Source organism: Lissotriton helveticus, chromosome 5_1, assembly GCF_964261635.1.
Source record: "Lissotriton helveticus chromosome 5_1, aLisHel1.1, whole genome shotgun sequence".
Lineage (NCBI taxonomy): Eukaryota > Metazoa > Chordata > Amphibia > Caudata > Salamandridae > Lissotriton > Lissotriton helveticus.
The window spans coordinates 1,620,097,344-1,620,120,331 of NC_136065.1; the positions used below are offsets into that span (position 1 = coordinate 1,620,097,344).

At 46.3% G+C, this 22,988-nt stretch overlaps 1 protein-coding gene across 5 annotated transcripts in view; it reads left to right on the forward strand.

Moving 5' to 3' along the window:
- The window catches only part of LOC144755652 (uncharacterized), a 131,788-nt gene that overhangs the window by 41,803 nt on the left and 66,997 nt on the right, over nt 1-22,988 (forward strand). For all 5 annotated transcript variants that reach the window (XM_078644805.1, XM_078644806.1, XM_078644810.1 and 2 more), the window contains one exon: nt 16,432-16,542. In XM_078644805.1, the coding sequence (XP_078500931.1) occupies nt 16,432-16,542 (111 nt within the window). The remainder of the gene's footprint in view (nt 1-16,431; nt 16,543-22,988) is intronic.

Consider the following 22,988-nt stretch of genomic DNA (forward strand, 5'->3'; position numbering starts at 1 on the left):
GTAGACCTCGGGAGGATGAAAGCGCTATATAAAGGGCACCTTCATAAAAAACAGTTAAGAGGTGAGAAGAGGGGTGGGGGGAGAGAAGGCAACGTCATTTTTGGAAGCTAAGCCCCGTCCTTTGCAGACTGGGGGGGCGTGTTTTTCGAGGAGAGAAAGAAACTAAAAAAACACGCCCCTCAATCTGAAACAGACGGGGCTTAGCTACCAAAAATGACGTCACAGAACCCTCTTCTTCAATGGCTGGCCGCCATTTAGGCAGCCAGCCAATAGAGAAGAGGGGCGGGTTTTACCCTCGCTACCTCTGAGACATGCGCGCAGCCTACGCTAGTCTCGACCTAAAAATGAGCGTCTCCTGTGTTGTCTCCAGAGGCCAGGTCGCCTTCCTTTGTTCCAATGGGCCTGTGCTATCCCAGCCCATGTGCAGTGTGACAAGCTAATGATCAGATACAGATTTCCTCCCAACCCCTTCCATTCCTGAGGATTGCTCCTTTTGTGTGGGGAAGCCTTTGTTCCCTCTGCTCCGCTCCGGATCGACGTCGACAAAGAAAGTTATATTCGGCGCGTATTCCCTTTCCAATTCGACGGTATTGTTATCGAACGCGGCTACACTTCCATTTCGACGCGTTTCGACGTCAACAACAAGTTTTCGAACTGCTACGTCGACGAGACCAAGAAGCCCATCTCGACGTAGTCCAGCCCGGAGTCCATGGAAAGGACTCCCTTCAAAAAATGTCCAACGTGTGGTGCTAAGTTTCCACACAAGGACCTACACGAGGTGTGCAACCTCTGCTTGTCCCCTGAACACGAATCCAGGGACGGTGAAGCCTGCGCGGCATTCTCCTCCAAGTCGACGATTAGAAAACGTCGAGCCCGAAGACACGAGGTATCGAGAATGCAGTCACAGGCAATCCCGGAGCTGTTCGAGGACCAGCACCCCGAATAGGAGGAAGAAGAGGAGGACGAGGCGGGGTCAGAAGCGGACGAGTCCGACGTCGATGAAATCGACGTTGATCAAACCGTGAGTGACGACGTTCCCTTTACCAAAGAACAGACCCAGCACAGTGTCGACCCCGCCTTCGAGCCCGGTCAGACAACCGAAAAAAGTTTCAGACGCCCCGCCTTCGGGCCCGGCAACGAAACCGAAACACTCGGTCTCCCACCATGGTGGATCCGAAAAACGGCCCACCTCGACATCGACACCGAAGCTTCATACAAAGGAAAGCTCGAAGTCGAAACAGTCCATGTCTAAACCGAAACATGCTTCGACGTCGAAGACATCCTCGACAACGAAGACATCCTCGACACCGAAAACATCGGATCCGAATAAACTTTCGGTGCCGAAAACACAAATGGACAGTCAGAAGAAAAGGCACCTTTCGGAACCAAAAACTTCGGTACCGACACAGGAGCATCAAACCGATCCTAAACAAAAGACTCTGTTTATTGATCCACAAACTGGCAAGGTAGTGACAGAACTACCTAAAAAGAGGAAGAATGAGCAGTTGGACGACAAAACTCCTCCTCCTAAGAAGAGAACAATGGGGACGAATACAACTCCTCCCCTTTCTCCACAACCTAGGGACACACCCTCTTCTCCTCTTCCTCACAATAGGCCAACTACTCCTTTCACACCACGCTCATCTACACCTATAACAGACGTAGAAAGTGACACAGGAGAGGGAGAACATCCTAGGTATGATGAAGGCACGATCCCAGAGGATGCAGACCCATGGGAAGATAATAATGTAGGGTCAGATAATGATAACGACCCTGAACTGTATCCCTCAAAACCTTCACCACCTGATGATAATACAGATTTTGCATAACTAATTAATAGGGCAGCAAAATACCACAAGGTAGAACTACACGCAGAACCTCAAATAGAGGGTTTCCTGTTAGAAACACTACCTGCTGCACAAAGAACATCAGGAACACTACCAATGCTTAAGGGTCTCCACAATCACACATCAGAAATATTCAAAGACCCGGTGAGGGCTAGGGTATTAAACCCAAGAATTGATAAAAAATATAAGGCAGCTCCAAAAGACCCAATATTTATCAAGGGACAAATTCCTCTAGACTCACTAGTGGTCACAAACGCTCGTAAGAGAGCAAACTCTTTAACTACAGGAGAAGCTCCGCCTCCTGACAAAGAGTCTTAGGTAATAGATGCCTTGGCAAGAGAGTAGCATCCCAAGCGGCAAACAGCTGGCGCATAGCTAATACGCAAGCGCTACTTGCACGGTATGACAGAGCTCATTACGATGAATTAGAAAAACTCATCATGCATCTCCCTAAAGAACATCAAAAGAAGGCAGATCAACTCATACAAGAGGGAAAGATAATAACTAATACTTCCATTAAGTGCGCCCTAGACGCAGCAGACACTGCAGCAAGATCCATAAACACAAGCATCATGCGAAAAAGACATGCATGGCTCAGAGTTTCAGGGTTCAAACAAGAGGTACAAACATCACTATTGAACCAACCTTTTGATGAGAAAACACTTTTCGGCTCAGGGACAGATGAGGCCTTAGAAAAAATAAACGGAAACGGCTAAATCAATGGGAGCATTGCAACAGCCAACCCAAAGAGGTTCCTTTCGTAGGACCACCTATAGAGGAGGATCTAAAAATACAGGTACAAGCCAGCAACCAACCTCTTTTACACCAACATCACCCAGAGGTAATGCTAGAGGCAGTTACAGAGGTAACAACAACAAGGGTAGAGGTCGCGGAAACAACAACAACAGCAACTCTCCAACCCCAAAGCAGTGACTTCATACAACTCCCCCCAGACCATATAACACCGGTCGGGGGACGCCTATCACAGTTCCTACCTGTCTGGGAAAACATCACATCAGACAGGTGGGTGAGACAAATTATCCAACATGGTTATTGCCTGGAACTCACAGCTACCCCACCAAACATCCCCCCCAAACAGCGTCCAATGAGCCAAGACCACCTAACACTGTTAAAACAAGAAGTACTATCCCTACTAGAAAAGCATGCCATAGAGAAGGTTCCACAACACCAACAAGGAACAGGAGTATACTCCCTATACTTCCTAATCCCCAAAAAAGACGGGCCTCTAAGGCCAATACTAGACCTCAGACCTCTCAATGCATACATAAATTCGGAACATTTCCACATGGTCACGCTCCAACAAGTACTTCCTTTACTGAAGAAAGGGGACTTTCTTTCTACACTGGATCTAAAAGACGCTTACTTTCATATCCCTATTCACAAAGCCCACAGGAAATACCTCAGGTTTGTGGTAGAAGGACAACATTATCAGTTCAAAGTCCTTCCGTTTGGAGTCACAACGGCACCAAGAGTGTTCACAAAATGCCTAGCAGTGGTTGCAGCTCACCTAAGAAGACAACAAATACATGTCTTCCCTTACTTGGACGACTGGCTAATAAAGGCCAAGTCACAAAAAGAATGTCTTCAGAACACACAAAAGACAATTCAGCTGCTGCACCAGCTAGGGTTTACGATGAACTACACAAAGTCACACCTGCAACCAAGCAAGGTTCAACAATATCTAGGGGCTACTATAGACACAGAAAAAGCCAAAGTATACCCCAATCCAGTCAGGATCCAAACAATGCTTACAGTCATTCAAAAATTTCAACCACAACACTCACTAACAGCGCGAGTGTTCATGCAGCTATTAGGGATGATGTCATCCTGCATACTGCTAATACCATATGCCAAACTACAAATGCGTCCGCTGCAAGAATGCTTAGCGACACAGTGGAATCAGGCTCAAGGACAGATTACAGATCTGGTGTTGGTAGACGACCGCACACACCGCTCTCTGAAGTGGTGGAACACAACAAACATTGCCAAGGGGCGGTCGTTCCTAGAACCAATTGAACAGGTGATAATAACAGCGGATGCATCGCTCACTGGATGGGGAGCGCATATGGAGAAATATACAGTACAGGGAAGATGGAGTGTGCGGGAAAAAAGAGTGCACATCAATCATCTAGAACTACTAGCAGTGTTTCTAGCATTGAAAGCCTTTCAAATGCACGTTATCAACAAAGCAGTCCTGATCAGAACAGACAACATGACAGCAATGTATTATATTCAAAAACAGGGGGGGTCGCACTCTCTCCAACTATCCAGACTAGCGCAGGAAATCTGGAGATGGGCCATTCCTCAAAACATCTATCTATTAGCCGAACACCTACCAGGAGTTCAAAATCAGATAGCAGACATCTTAAGCAGACAGTCAGAACAAATACATGAATGGGAACTGCACCACTAAATACTACAGCCATTCTTCCAAAGATGGGGACAACCAGAGATAGATCTCTTTGCCACTCATCAGAACGCAAAATGCCAAAGCTTCGCATCCAGGTACCCACACCACCTGTCGCAGGGCAATGCGTTATGGATAAATTGGTCCAACAAATTTGCATACGCTTTTCCCCCTCTCCCACTAATCCCATTAGTGGTCCGAAAGCTGCAACAACTCTCAATGACCATGATACTAGTAGCACCCACGTGGGCACGACAACCGTGGTTCACCACACTCCTGCAACTCTCACAGGTGCCACACCAAAAGCTAAAAATTTTACCCATGCACCTTACACAGAACCATGGAGAAATAATGCACCCAGATCCCAAACAACTGAACCTAGCGATCTGGCTCCTGAAATCCTTGAATTTGGATACTTAGATCTACTCCCAAACTGTATGGAGATCATTAAGCAGGCGAGACGTCCCACCACCAGAGCATGCTACGCAGCGAAGTGGAAAAGGTTTGCTGTATACTGTACCAGTAATAACATCAACCCTCTGGACGTATCAACAAGAGAGATTATTTGCTATTTACTACACTTACAGCAATGTAATCTGGCGTGCACATCCATCAGAGTACATCTAGCAGCTATAGCAGCGTACCTACAAAACAGGCAACACTTATCCCTGTTTAAAGTGCCAGCAATCAAAGCCTTCATGGAAGGCCTTAAAAGAGTCATTCCACCAAGATTACCACCTTCCCCGGTCTGGAACTTTAACATAGTACTCACCAGACTAATGGGACCACCTTTCGAACCTATGCATAGGTGTGAAATACAATTCCTTACATGGAAGGTGGCCTTCCTTATAGCCATTACCTCCTTCAGGAGAGTAAGCGAATTACAGGCATTGACAATACAAGAACCATTCCTACAGTTACACCAGAATAAAGTGGTTCTTAGAACAAACCCAAAGTTATTGCCTAAAGTAATTTCAGCATTTCACATCAATCAGCCAGTGGAACTACCAGTCTTTTTCCCAAAACCACAGACGGTAGCGGAAAGGGCCCTACATACATTAGATGTAAAAAGGGCAATATTGTACTACATAGAAAGGACACAAAATTTCAGGAAAACTAAACAACTATTTGTAGCGTTTTCCCCAACACATAAGGGCAATCCTATCTCTAAAGCGGGCATTGCCAGATGGATTGTAAGATGTATACAAATATGTTACATAAAAGCAAAGAGAACATTAGCTGTTCCTCCTAGAGCTCATTCTACACGTAAGCTAGGAGCATCTATGGCATTCTTAGGAAACATTCCCCTAGATGACATATGCAGAGCAGCAACTTGGTCTACACCACATACCTTCACAAAACACTACTGTGTTGATGTGCAGGCTACACAACAAGCCAGAGTGGGCCAAGCTGTATTAAAAACTTTATTTCAAACGGTTGCGACAGACACGGGTGACCACCGCTAGGGAGGTAACTGCTGTATAATCTATTCATAAATGTACCATCTGCAGCCCATATGCCTCGAACGGAATATGCTACTTACCAGTATGCATCTGTTCTTGGCATAGAGGGCTGCAGAGTGGTACATGCCCTCCCGGCCTCCCCGGAAACCTGTGTCTGTCCCAACATTATCTTATTCAGATACACTTACATGGGCATCTCTTTCTGTATTCTATTACACTACTCCATCTAACCGTACTATGGCAAAACAATCTAAGGATGGAGCCGATGCCCATGCGCACTAGCACCCAAAGGAGGAGTCATCGATCTCGTGACGACAAAGACTTCTCCAAGAGAAAAACAAGTGCAATCATCCGAGCCCAACACCAGATGGCGATCTATTCATAAATGTACCACTCTGCAGCCCTCTATGCCAAGAACAGATGCATACTGGTAAGTAGCATATTCCTTACTTGACCCAGTAGGTATGGACCAAGGCCTAGAATATGATTGTGGGCTGAGCAAGAGAAAACTGATACATCTAGAAGTCACATAAGATGTGGGTTATTAGGAACTGCAAATTCAAACTGGTTGTGCATGTGATAAGCCAGGTTTATACCTTGCTGGACTATAAAGGCCAAAGTGAAGCAAACTGTACTTTTGGGCAGATTTCTCCTATATGTAGTAAAATTACTACAACTTTTCCAGTAAGTCCACCGATCTACATTATGAAGGCCCCTTATTGTATAAGGCCTATATCAGGTGACTACCAATCCTTTCAGAGCCCCTGCTGTGATAGGCTACCTGTGTGCAGATACGGGGCTGCTCCTGATGACAGCCTGACAATTGCAGCCCACATATATGCGTGAGCACATGTTCATTTGTAACCAGCCATAGTCTCTTAAGCTTGCTTCAAAACAAAAACCTTATTATAAAAGGCAGACACTGTCATTAACATGCTTATTTCAATTCCTGTGAATGAGGCTCAGGTAGTGAGATTCGCTTACAGTAAAAGTGTAGAATAAAAACAGGTAGTCAATAGCAAAACATCCAGGTGGACTAAATGGGTGGAATCCACTTGGTACTAGAAGGCAATCCAAAAGTTGTAATTTGCTAGATTTATCTGTGTAATCAACAATCTGCATAGCTGTTTTTGAGTTTGCCTACAGACTGCTTTGGTGACCTTTTAATTTCCCTATTTTCAACTGTACATAGAGTGGGCTTTGGCCTGGCCAAGAAAAACATTTATGATATTGGCTGTTTGTGTTTGAGTCCACCTTCTTTTGAATGAGTGCTTTGGCATGTATGAGGTACTACAGTACAGTCTCTTTTTGTCATACAACCATTTTATACACAGATCAATCACTTTTTATATTATTTTCCATTGCAACAGCCTTTTTTAGGTCTGGTCTAGAGAAGGCTTTAGTTTTGTCACCCTTATGTAATCAAATCATGCATGCAGAAGGCCATGAGACCCAGCAGCCTCAGTGTTCTTCTCACTGAAATCCAGGCTAGAGGACGGAACATCAGAATCATAGCCTGAATATCCCAGACTCACTGGTCCGTAGAATAGGTGCAGAACTGCATTGTGTCCAGAATGGCTCCAATAAAAGGGAACATCTGGGAAGGAGTCCAGTATGAGTTCGGCATGTTGATAATGAACCCCAGCAAATGTAAAAGGTTTGCCGTATTCTGGAAGTGAGCCCACCTTTAACAGCCAGTCATCAAGGTAAGGGAAGACTGGAAGCCCTGACCTCTGCAGATGTGTGGCAACCACTGCCATCACTTCCATGAACACCAAGGGGCACTTGAGGCAAAAGGGAGCACATCAAACTGGAAATGCTTGTTGCCACCACAAACCGCAGGTAGTACCTGTGGGCATGCAGGACATAGAGGTGGAAATATGCTTCCTGCAAGTGCCGGGCCACTATCCAGCCTCTGGGATCCAGGGCAAGCAGAACTTGAGCCAACATGAGCATCCTGATTTTTCTCTTTACTTAGAAGAACTTGAGATGGTGCAGATGTAGTACAGGGCAGAGTCCTCTATCCTTTATCAGACCCACAAATTAGTGGGAATAAGAAATACATGCTGCGTCTGGTGCATGCACCCTCTCAATGGCTCTTTCGGCCAAATGTGCTTGCATTTACGGACTAAGGGGAGAGATGGACCTTCGGCAGCTGTTCCTGGGATGTTGGCAGGTGCTGAGATGTTTCCACAAATTAGTATACTCCTTTTGCTTGATCTGAAGCACCCACTTGTTGGATGTAATTTCTGACCATTGGGGCAGGTGGTGCCTGATCCTGTCACCAATGGGATGGCTGTGCTGGATGGAAGGCACACTGAAGGGGCTTGCTGGCTGCGGCAGCCAGAGGGTCAGGGGACTGGACAGCATGATTGGACTGAGTCTTGCATCCTTTTTGGGCTCTACTGTTCCGTCCATGAAAGGACTGGACCAGCTACAGAGTTTGGCTGGCACAGAGGGCACCCAAATTTGCCCCTTCCATGTCCGTGATAGGGGCAAAAGGACTGCTGTTGCTGCCGGGTCGATACAAAAATCATGGACCCTGCTCTTGCAAAAGCTCTTCAGCGCCCGTCGCCCTTGTTGCTAAACAGGTGGGAGTCATTGGAGGGCATATCAATCGGTGATGGCTGAACATCCCCATAGAACCTAGTAGATCAAAACCAGGCGTGGTGACACCGCACCACTGTAGATGCCATGGCTGTACCCAGGGACTCTTCTGCGGTCACTGCTCTCTGACCTCTTCTTCGGCCACAGCTCTCTAACCACTTCTTCGGTGACTGCTCTGACCTCTTCATTGATCACTGCTCTCTGACCTCTTCTGGGGTCACTGCACTCTGACGTCTTCTGCGGTCACTGCTCTCTGACCTCTGCTGCGCTCACTGATCTCTGACCTTTCCGGGAATTCTGGCGGTTGGACCACTTACACACGGGATGAAATACATCGATTAAATATGGGATTTCACCCCCTAGATCCAGCTACGCTAGCCGTATTGGACTAGCTTTCCATCCAAAACCCATATTCAGGTAAGTCCATTTCTGACCTGTACACTTTGAAGTTGACTAGCCTAAATACGAGGTCTATGCAATGTCATAATCTTGAGATCTTCACCTTGCTCCAAGATGAAGATATAGATATCTTGACGCCGACCGAGACCTGGCTTGGGGAAAATTCCTTACCTGATATCATAGCTGCTGTCCCGTCAGGATATGATATACATTGGCATAATCGTGCTGGGAATGCCCGTGGAGGAGGAGTAGCAATTTTATTCAAAAAACATCTAGCAGTAACCAAAATTTTGGCAGAAACAGTGGACTTGGCTGACATGCTCGCAGTGAAAATTATGTTTGACAACTTGTGTCTAACTATTCTCACTGTCTATCGTCCACCTAACTCCACTCCGTCTTTCAATGACCTATTTATGACTAGCATGTCTGACATATGCTCACGGTATAAAAACATAGTAGTTACGGGAGACTTTAATCTGCATTTGGACAGGGATAAAAAAGACTCAGCAGCTGGTTCGTTAGAGACAACCATGTCCTCTCTGGGCTTTAGGCAGTTGGTAGACTCTCCCATGCACATAAAAGGTCATATCCTTGATCTGATTTGGGCCTTAGATCCCAAGGTTACCTTAGTGAAAGTCCTCCCCTGTATTTGGTCAGATCACCATCTGATCTATTGTGATGTCCTTGTCGGTACGAAACCCCTGCAACCACCACCCATAATTAAAAAGACTCGTAAGTGGAAAAACGTTGATTTACAAACGCTGACCACCAAACTTACGGAATTCGTCCAACCTGTGGATCCTGACGCTGATGTAGATCAAGAGTGTAAGGATATAATGGATAGCTTGATCAGAGCAATAAACTTGATTGCACCTGAGAAGCTTCAAAAAATTAACTAGGGTGGGAAAGGCGCCCCTTGGTTCACCCCTGCTCTGAGGGAGCATAGGAAAGAATTACGCAATGTAGAGAGAACCTGGAGGAGGAAAAAAGATGAAGAATCCTATGAACAATATAGGAAGTTGTTTCGTACCTATAAAAAATATGTACAGGACTCTAAAGCTACAGTTTATGAAAACCGTATTAATGAGGCAGACAACGTCCAGAAAGAAACTTTCTAAATACTGTCGGAACTAAGTAAAAGAGCCCAAGTTACGGATACCACAATTAGTTGTGACACCTTTCTGAAATATTTTTTGGACAAGGTTGACACTATTTTAAAGGAGATAAAAAACACTGTCACTGGCCCTATGGAACCACAACTTGCTCAAACTCCGGTCGGAATTTACATGTCCAACTTCCCCCTGATGGACTCATTAGGTCTTGAAACATTGATGAGGAAAATAAAGTCAGGCTCCCCAGCGGACCCATGTCCCCCAAGTGTGTTTCGCCTAGCTCGCCTTAGCCTAGAGGATCACATCTTGTCCATGTTGAATAAGTCATTAGACACAGGACGGCTACCAGTTAGCTTTAAAGAAGCTCGGGTAAAACCGCTAATAAAGAAAGCAGGGGCAGACCCTAAAGTGTTGAAGAATTATAGGCCGATCTCCCAGCTACCCTTCCTGTCCAAAGTTCTTGAGCAACATGTGTTGATATCGCTGACCTCGTTTCTGGAGTCTAACCATCTTCTCCATGAGATGCAGGCAGGGTTTCGAGCACATCACAGCACCGAGTTGGTAATGCTCTCGGTGCTGGACGATCTCAGACTGTTGGCTGACAGTAAAAAACCTAGCGCACTGATACTTTTAGATCTGTCAGCAGCGTTTGATACTGTCAGCCATACTCTACTTTTGGACAGGTTGGCTAGTTATGGGTTTCGGGATTCAGCCTATCAATGGCTGGAATCTTTCTTATCCGGGAGAACCCAGAGGATTCAGTTGGGAGATATGGTATCAGGAGTGGGAGAGCTCACATGTGGGGTTCCCCAGGGCTCTGCTTTATCCCCCCTCCTGTTTAACTTGTACCTACAACCCCCTAATAAAAGCCCTGGTCGAGATGGGCTGCCGCGTGTACAACTATGCGGATGATACTCAGTTGTTGTTGACCATGGATGACACTGAACAGGCCCAGTTACAGGCACAGGAGGTACTCAGATTCACAGTCAACTGGATGTCCAGGAACCTCCTGAAGATCAACCCCGAAAAAACCGAGGTGTTAATAATCTCATCTATCTGCTCCCCCTGGAGTGACCTGTACTGGCCCCAGGAATTGGGCCCCACCCCTAAGCCAGCTGACCTGGTAAAAAGCCTTGGTATCAAGATAGATAGTGCCCTTTCAATGGTGAGCCAGATTTCTACCGTTGTAGTAACTTGTAACGGCCTTATAAGACAATTGCGCAAATTAGTTCCGCTTCTTTCCCAGTCCATGCTTCGCACTGTAGTCTCTGCTACTATACTTTCGCGGCTGGACTACGGAAATGCGCTCTACCTGGGCTTACCAAAGGTATTAACTAACAGATTGCAGGTGGTTTTGGCAAGACTCATTTATAAACTTCCAAGAAAATCACATGCCTCCCCGCTGCTGCAGAGCCTTCATTGGCTGCCAGTGACGCAAAGGTCTGCCTTTAAAAGTCTCTGCATAGCCCATAAGTCCATCTATGGGCAAGCCCCTGCCTATATTAAAGAAAGGTTGGAGATTTACCGGCCAGAAAGAAGTCTAAGGTCCTCCGAGGCTCAATTGCTCGTGTGTCCTCGGTTTAATCTGGCCACAAAAGGCGGAAGATCTTTTTCGGTCCTGTTGCCTAGGATCTGGAATAAACTGCCTGAGGCTCTTCGTAAAGATGGAAACCGGCTCCACTTTAGGAAAGCCCTAAAGACTATCTTATTTAGAGAAGCGCTGAGCCCAGTATAGTTTCTATCCGTTCCCCTGTTGTTGACTAGGTTGTTATGTTTTGCGGTCAAAAGCGCCCTGAGACCTGCCGGTGAATTGGCGCTATATAAACTGACATTAACAATAACAATTTTCTGTGGTCACTGCTATTTGACCTCTTCTGCGGTCATTGATCTTCGCCCCGATCGCTTCTCGGGCTTCTTCCTGTACCGTCCGCGGTACTTCTGCGCCCTGTCACTCCATGCGCTCTTTGCTTGTCTTCGCTGGTCACTTGCGTTGGCATCCTTTTATCACTAGGTACGCAAGCTGCACCTTACTCCAGTCTCCCAGAAACTTGCTGCCTGGATCTGCTTCTTCAAGCCTTGCCATCCAAGTGCGTTGCTCACTGATGTCATCACTCTTGCAGCAACGACCCCTGGCCGTTAGGCTTCACTGCACTTCACGCACCCTTGGCAGCAGGTCCTCTTTGAGATGTCTTTAACAGGTGCACTTGTGGGGTCTCGCACCTCAGCGTAGGCAGTTGCACATTTTGTTCACTCTGGTTTACTGGGTATCAGCTTTCCTAGAGCTGCTGTGCATTCTACCTGTCACCTTTGCCTTCTTTCGTTGTCCTTCACTAAATCAACCTGGAGCTGCCTCTCCCTAAGCAACCTCTGTGCTCCCTAGTTACTCTCTCCCAGAGTCCCAGTTCTGTTGCACTTTATTTGATTCAGGAGTGCAGTACTTCGAGAGGGCCACTAGATGGTGCTGTTGCTTTGTCTTTTAATGGCCACGGCAGCTTCTCCAAACGCTGCGAATCTTGTGCTCTCGCTCTGGCCGTGCACCGGTCTCCTGCATGCCTGCCTCGGGACTCCTGATCCTCTCAGCTTGGCTTGGTTGCTGGGGGATATCAGGGCAGCCGCCAGCCCACGATCAGCTGCATCCTCTCCACAGGACTCGTGGACAAGGCACACCGGCTGCTTCCAAATCACCCTTGCTGGACTCCCGCCCTACAGCAGGACTTTCCTTCCTCAGCCGTGAGTCTCTACAGTCTTTTATTTCATTTTGGGGTGGGCGTGTTGTCGGCTGTTAACTTTTCTGCAGGGGTGCGCGCTGTCCTTACAATCTACTAGCGCGGCCACTGGGGACAACGCAACACTTTCGTGGCCCGCAGACTTGCACACCACACACTCCTGGCGTCTCCTCAGTTGTTCTCAGCAGCATTTTTCCTTCGCGATTCCAATCGGCTGCTCGTCAGACGCCGACTCTTTCCTCCTCCGTCCCAACACCGCAGCCTCTCAGCTCACACGCGTGTGTGGGGGGGGGGGGGGGGTTCTGGCTTCAGTTTATGCTGGCTGCTCTGATCAGCCACATGCCGCCCGCTGTCTCCTTTCATGGCATCACCCCCCACCGCAGCAGCCTCGCTCATTCCACTTCGCTCCACTGGGTGCTGGCGCTGGAAGCTTCTTGCTCCTTTGTGGGGGCAGAGTTCCTTTCCCTCTCGGGGCAGGGGATTGCTCTCTGTCCTCCTTCGCCGCAAGCTCACCTTCTTCACTCAATGCTGGGTGGGCTCCCGCTGACCTTCTGCTGCCCGGGGCACTCCTCTCAGCTAGTCACGGCCCCACAACACCTTCCCCATTCATGGGCTCACCTCCTGCCCGGCGGGTCGTCGCGACCGATTCGGGTGGGCTCCGATCGGCTCGCTCTTCATTCGGGGCCTAAGCAGGTCGGTGGCAGGGGTCACGTCGCAGGCTCCAAAACACGCCTCGCAGGCGATCAGGCTGCTGGTAGGGGCATGCCACCCGCTCCTCTTCTCACCACACGGGGCTCTCCCTTTTGGCACGCAGGTCTCACCGCAGTGGGCTGCCGCCAAGTACTCTCGGGCACATCCAGTGCAGGGTGGGCTCCCAATCACTGTCTCCACGTCTGGGGCTCTTCATATGCCCCACAGGTGATCAGGCGCTTCTCTCGCCTGCTCCAAAGGGTGCCCTCGACACGGGCAACACTTTTCCCCCTTCCACCTTCAACAAGGCGGCTGCACACGCGGGACTAGCCCGCTTATCGCCACTGTGATAGTCTGGTCTTGGGCCCTAGGCCCACATGCAAACTAGAATGATGAACACCGACACAGTTTGTTACTGGGAAGCAATGGCCTCGAGCACGTGCGCCCAGCCCCTTTTATTGTCAGAGGCACCTGACTGGTAACGCCTGTGAGGGGTGGGTGTAAAGTGTGGATTGCATGACAGTGCAGAAACACTCGACCGGTGATCAGACGATCACTACAGGCAGGACACGGATGACAGTGCTCCCATGTTCAATCCTCGTGGACAGGGGTGAGAACTAGAAGGCAATGTAAAGCCACTGCTTAATGTCTAAAAGAATATATGCCAGGCCCCAAACTTTTCTCCCCAAGCCTGTAGCAGCTGAATGTCAGGCTTGCTGAATACCATGTCCAGTCTTGATTTCACCTCATGCCTCTATCACCCTGCCCCCTTAAGCTTTCTTGTTTTTTTTTTTTGGGGCAAATTCTGATGATATAATATAAGTATCAGTCCGAACAAATTACTTCCTGGTGTGCACGACCTGCTAGCACCGGCTCAAATTAAGCACTGCTTGGACGAAGGACCCAGACGTCCTTTCTGACGTTGGGAACTGGTAAAGTCACAGATTGTCACTAATAAACACCATCCTGCCACATCCGCTCCTATTCCAGTAAAGCTCCACCAAAGCAGTAGCTCCTGGTGCATTTAAAAAGCGGCAGAAAGTTAATTATAAAGTTCAAGCGTGGAGGATGGGGGTTACAAAGCAGGTGAGGAGAGGATGTGGCCAGGTACGAGTCTCGGTGTGGGCTTAGCATCCTGTGATACTGGGCCTATCGCACAATCTCCCAGTGCCGCAGGGTAAAAAAAATGCTGAATGTCATTTATACATTGAAGTGTAGAGGTGGACCTCAGCAAGGCCTACCAGTGCTAGGGGTTCGCCCTTCTCTGCACACAAGTCCTCAGACCAGAAAATAGAAGTTGGCACAGAAGCTGAAATAGTAAAAAGATATTTTATTAACCTCATGAGGTGGAACTACATTCACACAACACCCTTCGGTAGTGTATGAAGTAGCACAAGGAGTAGAAAAACTACAGGAGCTCAAAAGAAGGTGGTACAAGCACACATAGGAGAGTTACATACATAAATGGTCATACAAAGAATGCACAGTCAACAGTAAAGGAGGAGCCAACAGTTGCTGACTTTGGTAAAAACAACCTGACAGTTACAGACTAGAGCAGGTGCATGGGCAGCTACAGATTCTTCTGCGCATGTGCAGAGTAGCAGAGGCTAAGTAGAGCCAGTTCTTTGAGCAAAGCACAAGGGCAAGCAACAGTGAAGAAGGAAAAAGCACATGGTGAGCACATGATTGAAAAAATGGCTGATATTTCAATTTTGCCCAACTCTGACAAGAGTTGCTGGCAGAGGGTGCTTTAAAACATGCTGTTTACCATAGGGTTATCCAGTGACCCCTTTGGGGAACACATCCTGGCCACAATAACTATAATGTAGCCATTTGTCTTATGAGATACCGTTGCAACTAGTTGTTTAAAATACAGCAGCATGTAATAGTCTAATTGTATTATCTTGCAAGCACACTACTTGGTACCACATAGGACATACATTTAATACTTGGCCCACACAAGCTCCTATGCTGTCTACACACTTATTAATCAATCAAACAATCAATCCGGATTTATAAAGCGTGATAAATCATCTGTGAGGGTCTCAAGGCGCTGGGGTTGCGAACTGTTTCGTGCTGATTTCTTCATAATGGAGTTTTTGGAAACTTTCACAAACACAAATTCTTATTTAAAGGAGCATTTGTGCGCTTTTTAAACATACATATTTATGTTGTTCAAAGGCTGCATTTCTGCTTGCAAATTAACAGGCATTTGCAATGCAATATGTCTAGCATTTGTGAGAGTTTAAGCTATTAGTATTGTAAATGACAATGCCTTTTACTTATGTTTTAAAACCCGAAACATAAATAAAGGCATTGTCATTTACAACGCCAATAGCTCAAACTCCCGTGAACGCGAGACCTATTGCATTGCAAATGCTTGTTCCTTTGGTCTTCAACACCTGCTAGCCCCTGGTTCAAGGATGAAGCATTTTGGCAGGAAGGACAGAAGGAGAAGCAGATAGTGACTACCTCTTAGGAATGTTTTTGGTACATAATTATTTATTGGACTTTCATAGTACATAGAATTAAAAATGTCTGTCCGAGAGTAATCTTAAACCCAAAATTGACTAACTGACCAAGGGTATATACTACAAGTGACTTAATTGCATTAGGCCTTGTTTAATACTATTTCAGTGCTGGACAACAAACGACCTTGCCTGGTAATTAGCACTGCAGCATGCCCTAGTACGATGTAGAGAAGTCTCAGACCTGTGCTTTTCTGCTAAAACACCCCAAATAGCCGCACGGCTAGGGAAATTCATAGAAGCAATCCGGGCAGCCTTGTCACAGAAAACTGAGTCACTAAAACAAAACCAGCCGAGCTTCAACCAAGAGAGACTATAATAATACTCTCCATAAAGTTTTATGTACTTGCACTTTACTGCCATTTTTTGATAATCGTTTTTAATGTTTTAAACTTCTCCACGGTTCGTAGCAAGTTTGCCTGAGATTTTAACTTTTTTTTCTTTTTTACTTCTTTTCTTTTCTTCTTTTCTTTGGAAGTTTTTTTGTAAAAATAGTATATTGTAAAGATTTTAAGTAATTGAACAATAAAGCTTAACACACTGCAGCATTTATGTGCACCTATTTATGTACAATTTATTACATCATATATATCTGTATATACATTATATGTTTATCTCCTGATATTTACAGGACAAGCCGTTCTCTGTTCTGATACTTCAGTTAAAATTACTAAAAGTAAAGGGACACCCGTCTGGGAACCTGTGGGATCAGAAAGAACATCTATCAATCCGTCCACCTCAGGTATGTTTAAATTTGTAATATTAAAGCAAAAACTCTGGAAAATTAATGAGATTCACAAATCAATAAGGCAAGCCATGGCTGGTATAGATAGATTGAGGAAACCTAGAAGAATAAAATAAACCAGACATGAGAATTAAAAGTGTACTAAAATTGCCAGCTGAGATTAAGGGCCAGAAACATATACTGTGCCAAAATGTACAAATCACCATGCTTTACTGTTGTGTGTAACATAGTAAAATAAATAAGTTGAGCTAATTCCACTAGAAGAGGTTTAATTTCTATGATTATATTTTTTTGATAAATGTTGATAACAATATTTGAAATTTACCAATGCCTGATCGCTTAGAATAGTAAGTGTTACTATTTGTTTAGTATATACAATTTAGACTGGCTTTATTGAAAAAACGTAATTGTAATAGCCATGTGAGATAGTGGTGCCATAACGGATGTTTGTTATGCCTAAAAGCCCGCAATTGTAGGCATTTCTCTTGAATTCATTGAGACCGTGCTTCCAAACATTTTAGAACCACATCCCTTTTTTATTTAAAAAGACAAACTTTCACAGCCCTCCTACTTTAAATGGACATGAGTCAGCGCGATTTTTATATGTGACTATAGCATTATGTGGTAGCACTGTCATTTACAGACCGCACATTTTACATTGAAATTGCCACTAACTGGGCACTGACGTACAGTTTTACTGATAGAACAGCACACAAATGATATTGTATGGAAATCGGGTGCCCTTGAATATTTATAATTTATGCATAAACAAAGTATCTTGATGTTTTTCAATCCTATTAAAATATGTTAACAGCACATTTCAGTAGTACAAAAATGTGCTTAATGTATAATATCATATTTAAAAAAAACAGTCTTAAGAAAGCAGCAAAAAATATCTTAAAGTAAATAGCAATTTCATAAAATGTGTGAAAATCTACTTTAATAAAAAAGAAATAACTCAAATATTTCACTCAGTTTTCTTAACACTTTCCATGCTCATGACGAGCTGAGCTCGTCATGAGGCACGGTTGAGCTGTGCTCATGACGAGCTGAGCTCGTCATGACCGTTGGAAAGTTCACACGCGGGGATAATTTCCCCGCTGTGCTGAACGTTCCAAAACTGGTGTGGTGGTGACGAGCTCCGCTCGTCATGAGTGCAGCTCCACTGTGCCTCAAGACGAGCCGAGCGTGTCACAAGCACAGCCCCCCCCCCCCCACCCCCCCCCCCCGCACAGCAGGTGAAAACGCCCGCAGCGAAGGGGTTAAATTTAAGAACAGAAGAATGCAGAAAATGTAGAGTTTATTTTCAAATTAAATCCGAAAATGCCTACAAGCGTACAATAATTAGGTAGGTCAGAGAACCCAACGCATATAAGGACTAAAAATACACTGTAGGAGGCTGGCTCTGTATATGGTATACCCAAAGTGTACAGGGCTTAATGTAAACCCAAAGTGCTCTATTAGTGGTAGTGTAGTTGAGCCGCCTTAGGCCTAACACAGAGGAGTGTAAGACATTTATTGGACAACATGGACCAATAAGGGGCACACAACTCAAAATGGAGATCCACAATTTTTATACAAGAACGCTTTTTTCATGTTTTATTTTAAGACCAAGATCTTCGTAAAAAGGTAAGTACATTTTCCAGGAAAAATATTTTAGTCTTTTAAAAGTCAGCACTTCAATGTTATCCTATGGAGGACAACAACAATGCAGTTTCACGGGTAAGTACCCAACTTATAGTTCCTGTCTTCAGGATTTTAGATCAGCAGAAGGCAAGGTTCAGGTAAGCACAAAGTCTGCACCACCAGCGGCACAGGGGTGGCATGGTGCAGGGTGCAAGTACAGCGCTGGGCGCCCAATGCTTTTAAATGGAGAACTTGGGTTGAACAAACAGCCTGCAGGCGTTGCACTGTAAGTTGCATGAGGGAGACCAATGACAGCAGAGGGAACTAGAGATGTCGGGGGTCGTAGGGGCACTGTCGGTTCCGGTCACCAAGGCCCAGGGGGTTTGGGTGCATGGGTGCTCTTTAGACATGAGTCTTCTTACCGAAGCCGGTCGCGGTCAGGGGTAGCCTCGAGATTCAGGCTGCAGGTATTGTCGTGGAGTCCAGGACGGGTCAGCCAATGCTGGACTTGAGGTCATGATCACAGGTGAGCCTGCTCTGGGTTAGTGGTTCACCGGGACACCGACTAGAGGTGTCGGGTGCAGAGTGGGCACGAGTCGCAGTTCAGCTGGATCCAAAGACCCTGGAGTTGGTTTCTTTGGGACAGAGCTGCTGTCTTTGGGGGTTCTGGTCTTTGTCGAAGTCCAGGCAGTCTTCCTGGACTGGAAACAAGTATCCAATGACCGGTTTTGGGCTTTCAGCCCTCATCAGCCAGAATAGCTTGACTCCAGTGGCATGGAGAGCACAGAACCCACGTCTGGGCATACCCGTCCCACTCAGGGTGACCAATGCAGAAAGAGCAATTGATGGACAGAATGCAGAACAATGTCATACATTCACCCCAGTACAGAGATATGGGCCTAAATCCATTGTTTTTTTGCTCACCATGCCATTCCAGTTTGCCACTCCAGTATGCCATGCCATTCCAGTATGCCAAGAACAGTGCAGCCATGAAGACTAACACCCAGCAGAGGCCACTGACGATTGTCAGTGCCCAGAAACATACCTTTAGCTCTTCACTGGTAGGTGAAGGGGCTAATTTACAGGCTTCTTTGGGTTCAGGTTGCCTGTCTGCTGATTTTAGAGTGGGGGTCACCCCTTTTGTTAGTGAGCACTCTTCTTTCACTAGCCTTTCTGTCAGCTGAGGAGCCACCAACTAAGGATGGATAGCTGGCTGACTAGTCGGGTCTTTTAGTTAGTCAGGTAGGACTTCACCTGTGCCAACTTTGGAGTTCTCCCCTATTGGTGCAGAATCTCCTTGGCCCACACCTGTGGCCATAAGTGGTCCACCTTTCCTACACGTTCTCTTCTTTTTCTTTTGGGGCCTACCTACACTGGTAGCAGGTTCTGACCCCCCGCCCCCCCACCCCACTCCCCAAGGTTCCTTCGGTGAGGCCTGGCACTGGACCAGTGCCTCACTTTGGCTCAGACCAACCTCTTTACTGACTACCACCCTTCTCTAACTAAGGGACACCGCTATATCTAGGGACACTACTATTTCTAGGGACACTACTATTTCTAGGGACACTACTATCACTGGCCTTACAATGACCTGCCCTGGGATAGGTTTACTCTTTTGTCTCCCCTGGCACATACTGGTTTGAGACTACCAACCTGTCATGCACCACAGTGTGACTGGCACTGGTACCTCTCAGGGCAGTGGCTGGGATTTGACTGGGATTCCAGTCACCAGTGCGTGGTGGAAGTGTGTACTTCCCTCTTGAATCTCTAGCCCACCTGTTGGGCTCTTTTTACAGGTAAACGCTAGGAGGACATACTCATCAGGAGGATTTAACCCATAGGCTACACTGGCAACCCCTGGAGCTACACTAGGGATTTTGCTTTGAGGACAGCTAGGGTCCATGGTGTGGTGTCCTGTTTTTTGACAGTTGGGACACCATGCCTTATTCGGATCCCAATTTTGACCGTGGTACCCATTTTTGGTTTGTAAGGTGTCTCTAGGCCCACCCTTCTCGATAGGTTTATGGGGGCCTACATGGGACTCCTTACTTTGATCTTTTTTCAGAGTGGTCCACCATTTTCTCATGGGGGCTTTTTGGCCTATTCTTTTCGTATCCCTCTCCATAACCGTTCATTGACACTCTAGTTCTTACCCAATGGTCACCTTCCTCCCCAACTCTTGGGGAATGACTTGCCCAAGGTCTACTGTGTATTGGTGCAACCTTTACTGCACACAATTACTTAACAGTTGTTCTTTTATTAACAAATTATAAAGCCCACCATAATCAAATTATGAAGCCCATCATAATCTTGCACATTGTTACCATATAACCAACCACTTAGTGTTTTCACTGAGTAATCTAGGTTTTCATAGCCTCGTAGAATCTGATCCTATACTCCTCAGTGCTGAATCCAAAGCCCTCAATCGGGGTCCCCTTCATGAGGTCAAGGGATTTAGCATCTTTCTCATTGAGTTTCAGTAGTCTACCCCTGCACTTCCCTGAGAACATTTCCCACAGCATGGCACTCCACAGCTTCCAAAACAGGCTCTTTCAAATACAATGAACCACTTTGTGGTATCATCACAGTCAAAAGAAATTAGGGACAATTCCTTTGGGGATTTTAGAGTCAAAAGATTCTACCTCACTATTTATTATTTTGCTGCTACAGAGATGGATCCTATACCCATCTAAGCTCTCTTTTTCCTTTGGCCAGGAGTTTAGCCTCTAAGGATATCCTCCTGGCCAGTTCCCAAAGGTCGACATCTTCACTCTCTCCCTCATCTTTAGATAAAACCAGGGTCACTCCCACAAGTGGAGTTGCTATCTGAGGGGTTAGTGATGGAGTCAGAGTCCTCCTCCACCACTTGGGAATTTTCATCTTCTTTCCCCATTGGGGGAAGTATGACTTTCCATTGCTTTGTCATTTGTTGCCTGCAACTGCTGGAGATGGCCTTTTGTGGGTTTAGGACCTATGGCAATTTTCCATGCATTGCTCATATCTTCAAGTTGGGAAACTTTCAGAGGTGCATAAGGGCCAGATTGAGCTCCTGGTTGGTCGCTGGATTTTCAGACATGGTTTTTAAAGTAGTCGGGTCTTATTAAAGACTATTTTTCTAAACAGTGGGGGACTTAGCCAAAGCCCTAACACTAGTTTATTAAATTTGACAAGCATTTGAAAATCGATTAAATTAATGAATTATAACTAAATACAATTTCGGATTTCCTCTTGTGAAATCAGTTATTAATCAAGTGGTACAACACATGTCAAAGTCTTGTATCCCACCACTGCACCACCAATGTAGGAGTTGCCACATGTTGGTTATACCGTGCACTGAGTCCAAGGATTCCCCGGAAGTGTAGAGGGCTGAATGTAAAATGCAAAGGGCTCCGTTAGTAGTAGTGTGGGCAAGCAGCCGTTGGCCTAACACAGAGGAGTATAAGAAATGTGTTGCACAACATTGATCAATAACTGACACACAACTCAAAATGGAGATCCACTCCGATTTTATAAAAAATAAGCTTGCTTGTGTTTTATTTTCAGACCAAGATCTTTGCAATAAGATAAGTAGGTTTTTAAATAAAAATACTTTTCACTTTCAAAAGTCACAGTGCAATTTCTGAACAGTTCAGTATTATCCTATGGCGTACACAACTTACAGTTCTGGCCTTCCTGACCAAAGGTCAGCAAGGGACAAGGGAAAGGAGAGTACCAAAACTGCACCACCAGCAGCACAGGGGTGGTCAGGTGCAGAGATCAAAATCGGAGTTTGGCCCAATGCGTTTAAATGGAGCTTGGGGTGCTTGAAGCCATGCTGCTTGCAGGTAAGTAGGTAAACTGTTGCAGGGGCCAAGGTTTGGGGGTAGGAACAAGCACAGAGGGGGCACAAAGCAGCACCAAACGTGGACCGCCAGTGGCATGTGGGCAAACGGGTGCAGGGTGCAAATTCAGCTTCGGGCGCCCAATGCTTTCAATGGAGAACTGACTACGGACAAGGTTGCAGGCTTCGCATCGGAGGTTGCACTAGGGAGACCAGCAGCTATAATTAGAGATGTAGGGGATGGAAGGGGCACCATCCGTTCAGCTCACCAAGGCCAAGAGGCTTCAGGTGCAGGGGTGCCTTTAGACATCAGAGTCTTCTTACCGTAGTCTGTCGCGGTGAGAGAGAGCCTCAGGATTTAGGCTGCAGGAATTGTTGTGGTGTCTAGGACGGATTAGCCAACGCTGGACTTGAGAACTAGATCACTGGGCCAAAGGCGTCAGATGCAGAATGTGCATGTGTTTCGGTTTCAGTTGGATCCAGAGTCCTTGGAGTTGGTTTCTTTGGGACAGAGCTGCTGACCTCAGGTGTTCTGGTCTTTGTCGAAGTCGAGGCAGTCTTCCTCTGGTTTCTGGAAGTGGCTGGTGGCAGGTTATGAGTAGTGTTTTCCTCAGGTCCTTAAAAGCTAAAGGCAGGCTGGTGGTGCTTGAACCAAGTTAGTAGTAGTCTGCAAGCTTTGCTGCATGGCCTCTTCTTCGTCCTTCTTAGGTTGCAGGAAACTAGTTTCAAGGTCTGAGGGGAGCCTCCTAAAAGCTAGATTTAGGGGGCGTTTTAAGGGAGTAACAGGTAAGGCCAATGGGCACCTCATCTGGGATGAAAACACACTCTATTATGCCACCCTCATCTGGGAGGGGGACATAGTCCTTGCCCGAATTGAAGGGACCCCCTCATCTTGAAGATGGAGGAGACTGAAAAGTGTGCTTAACTTTACTTCCTTCACATGAGGGGTGGAGTTAGCAAACATGGGCACTCCTCCTTGTCTTTCTAAGCTTTCCCA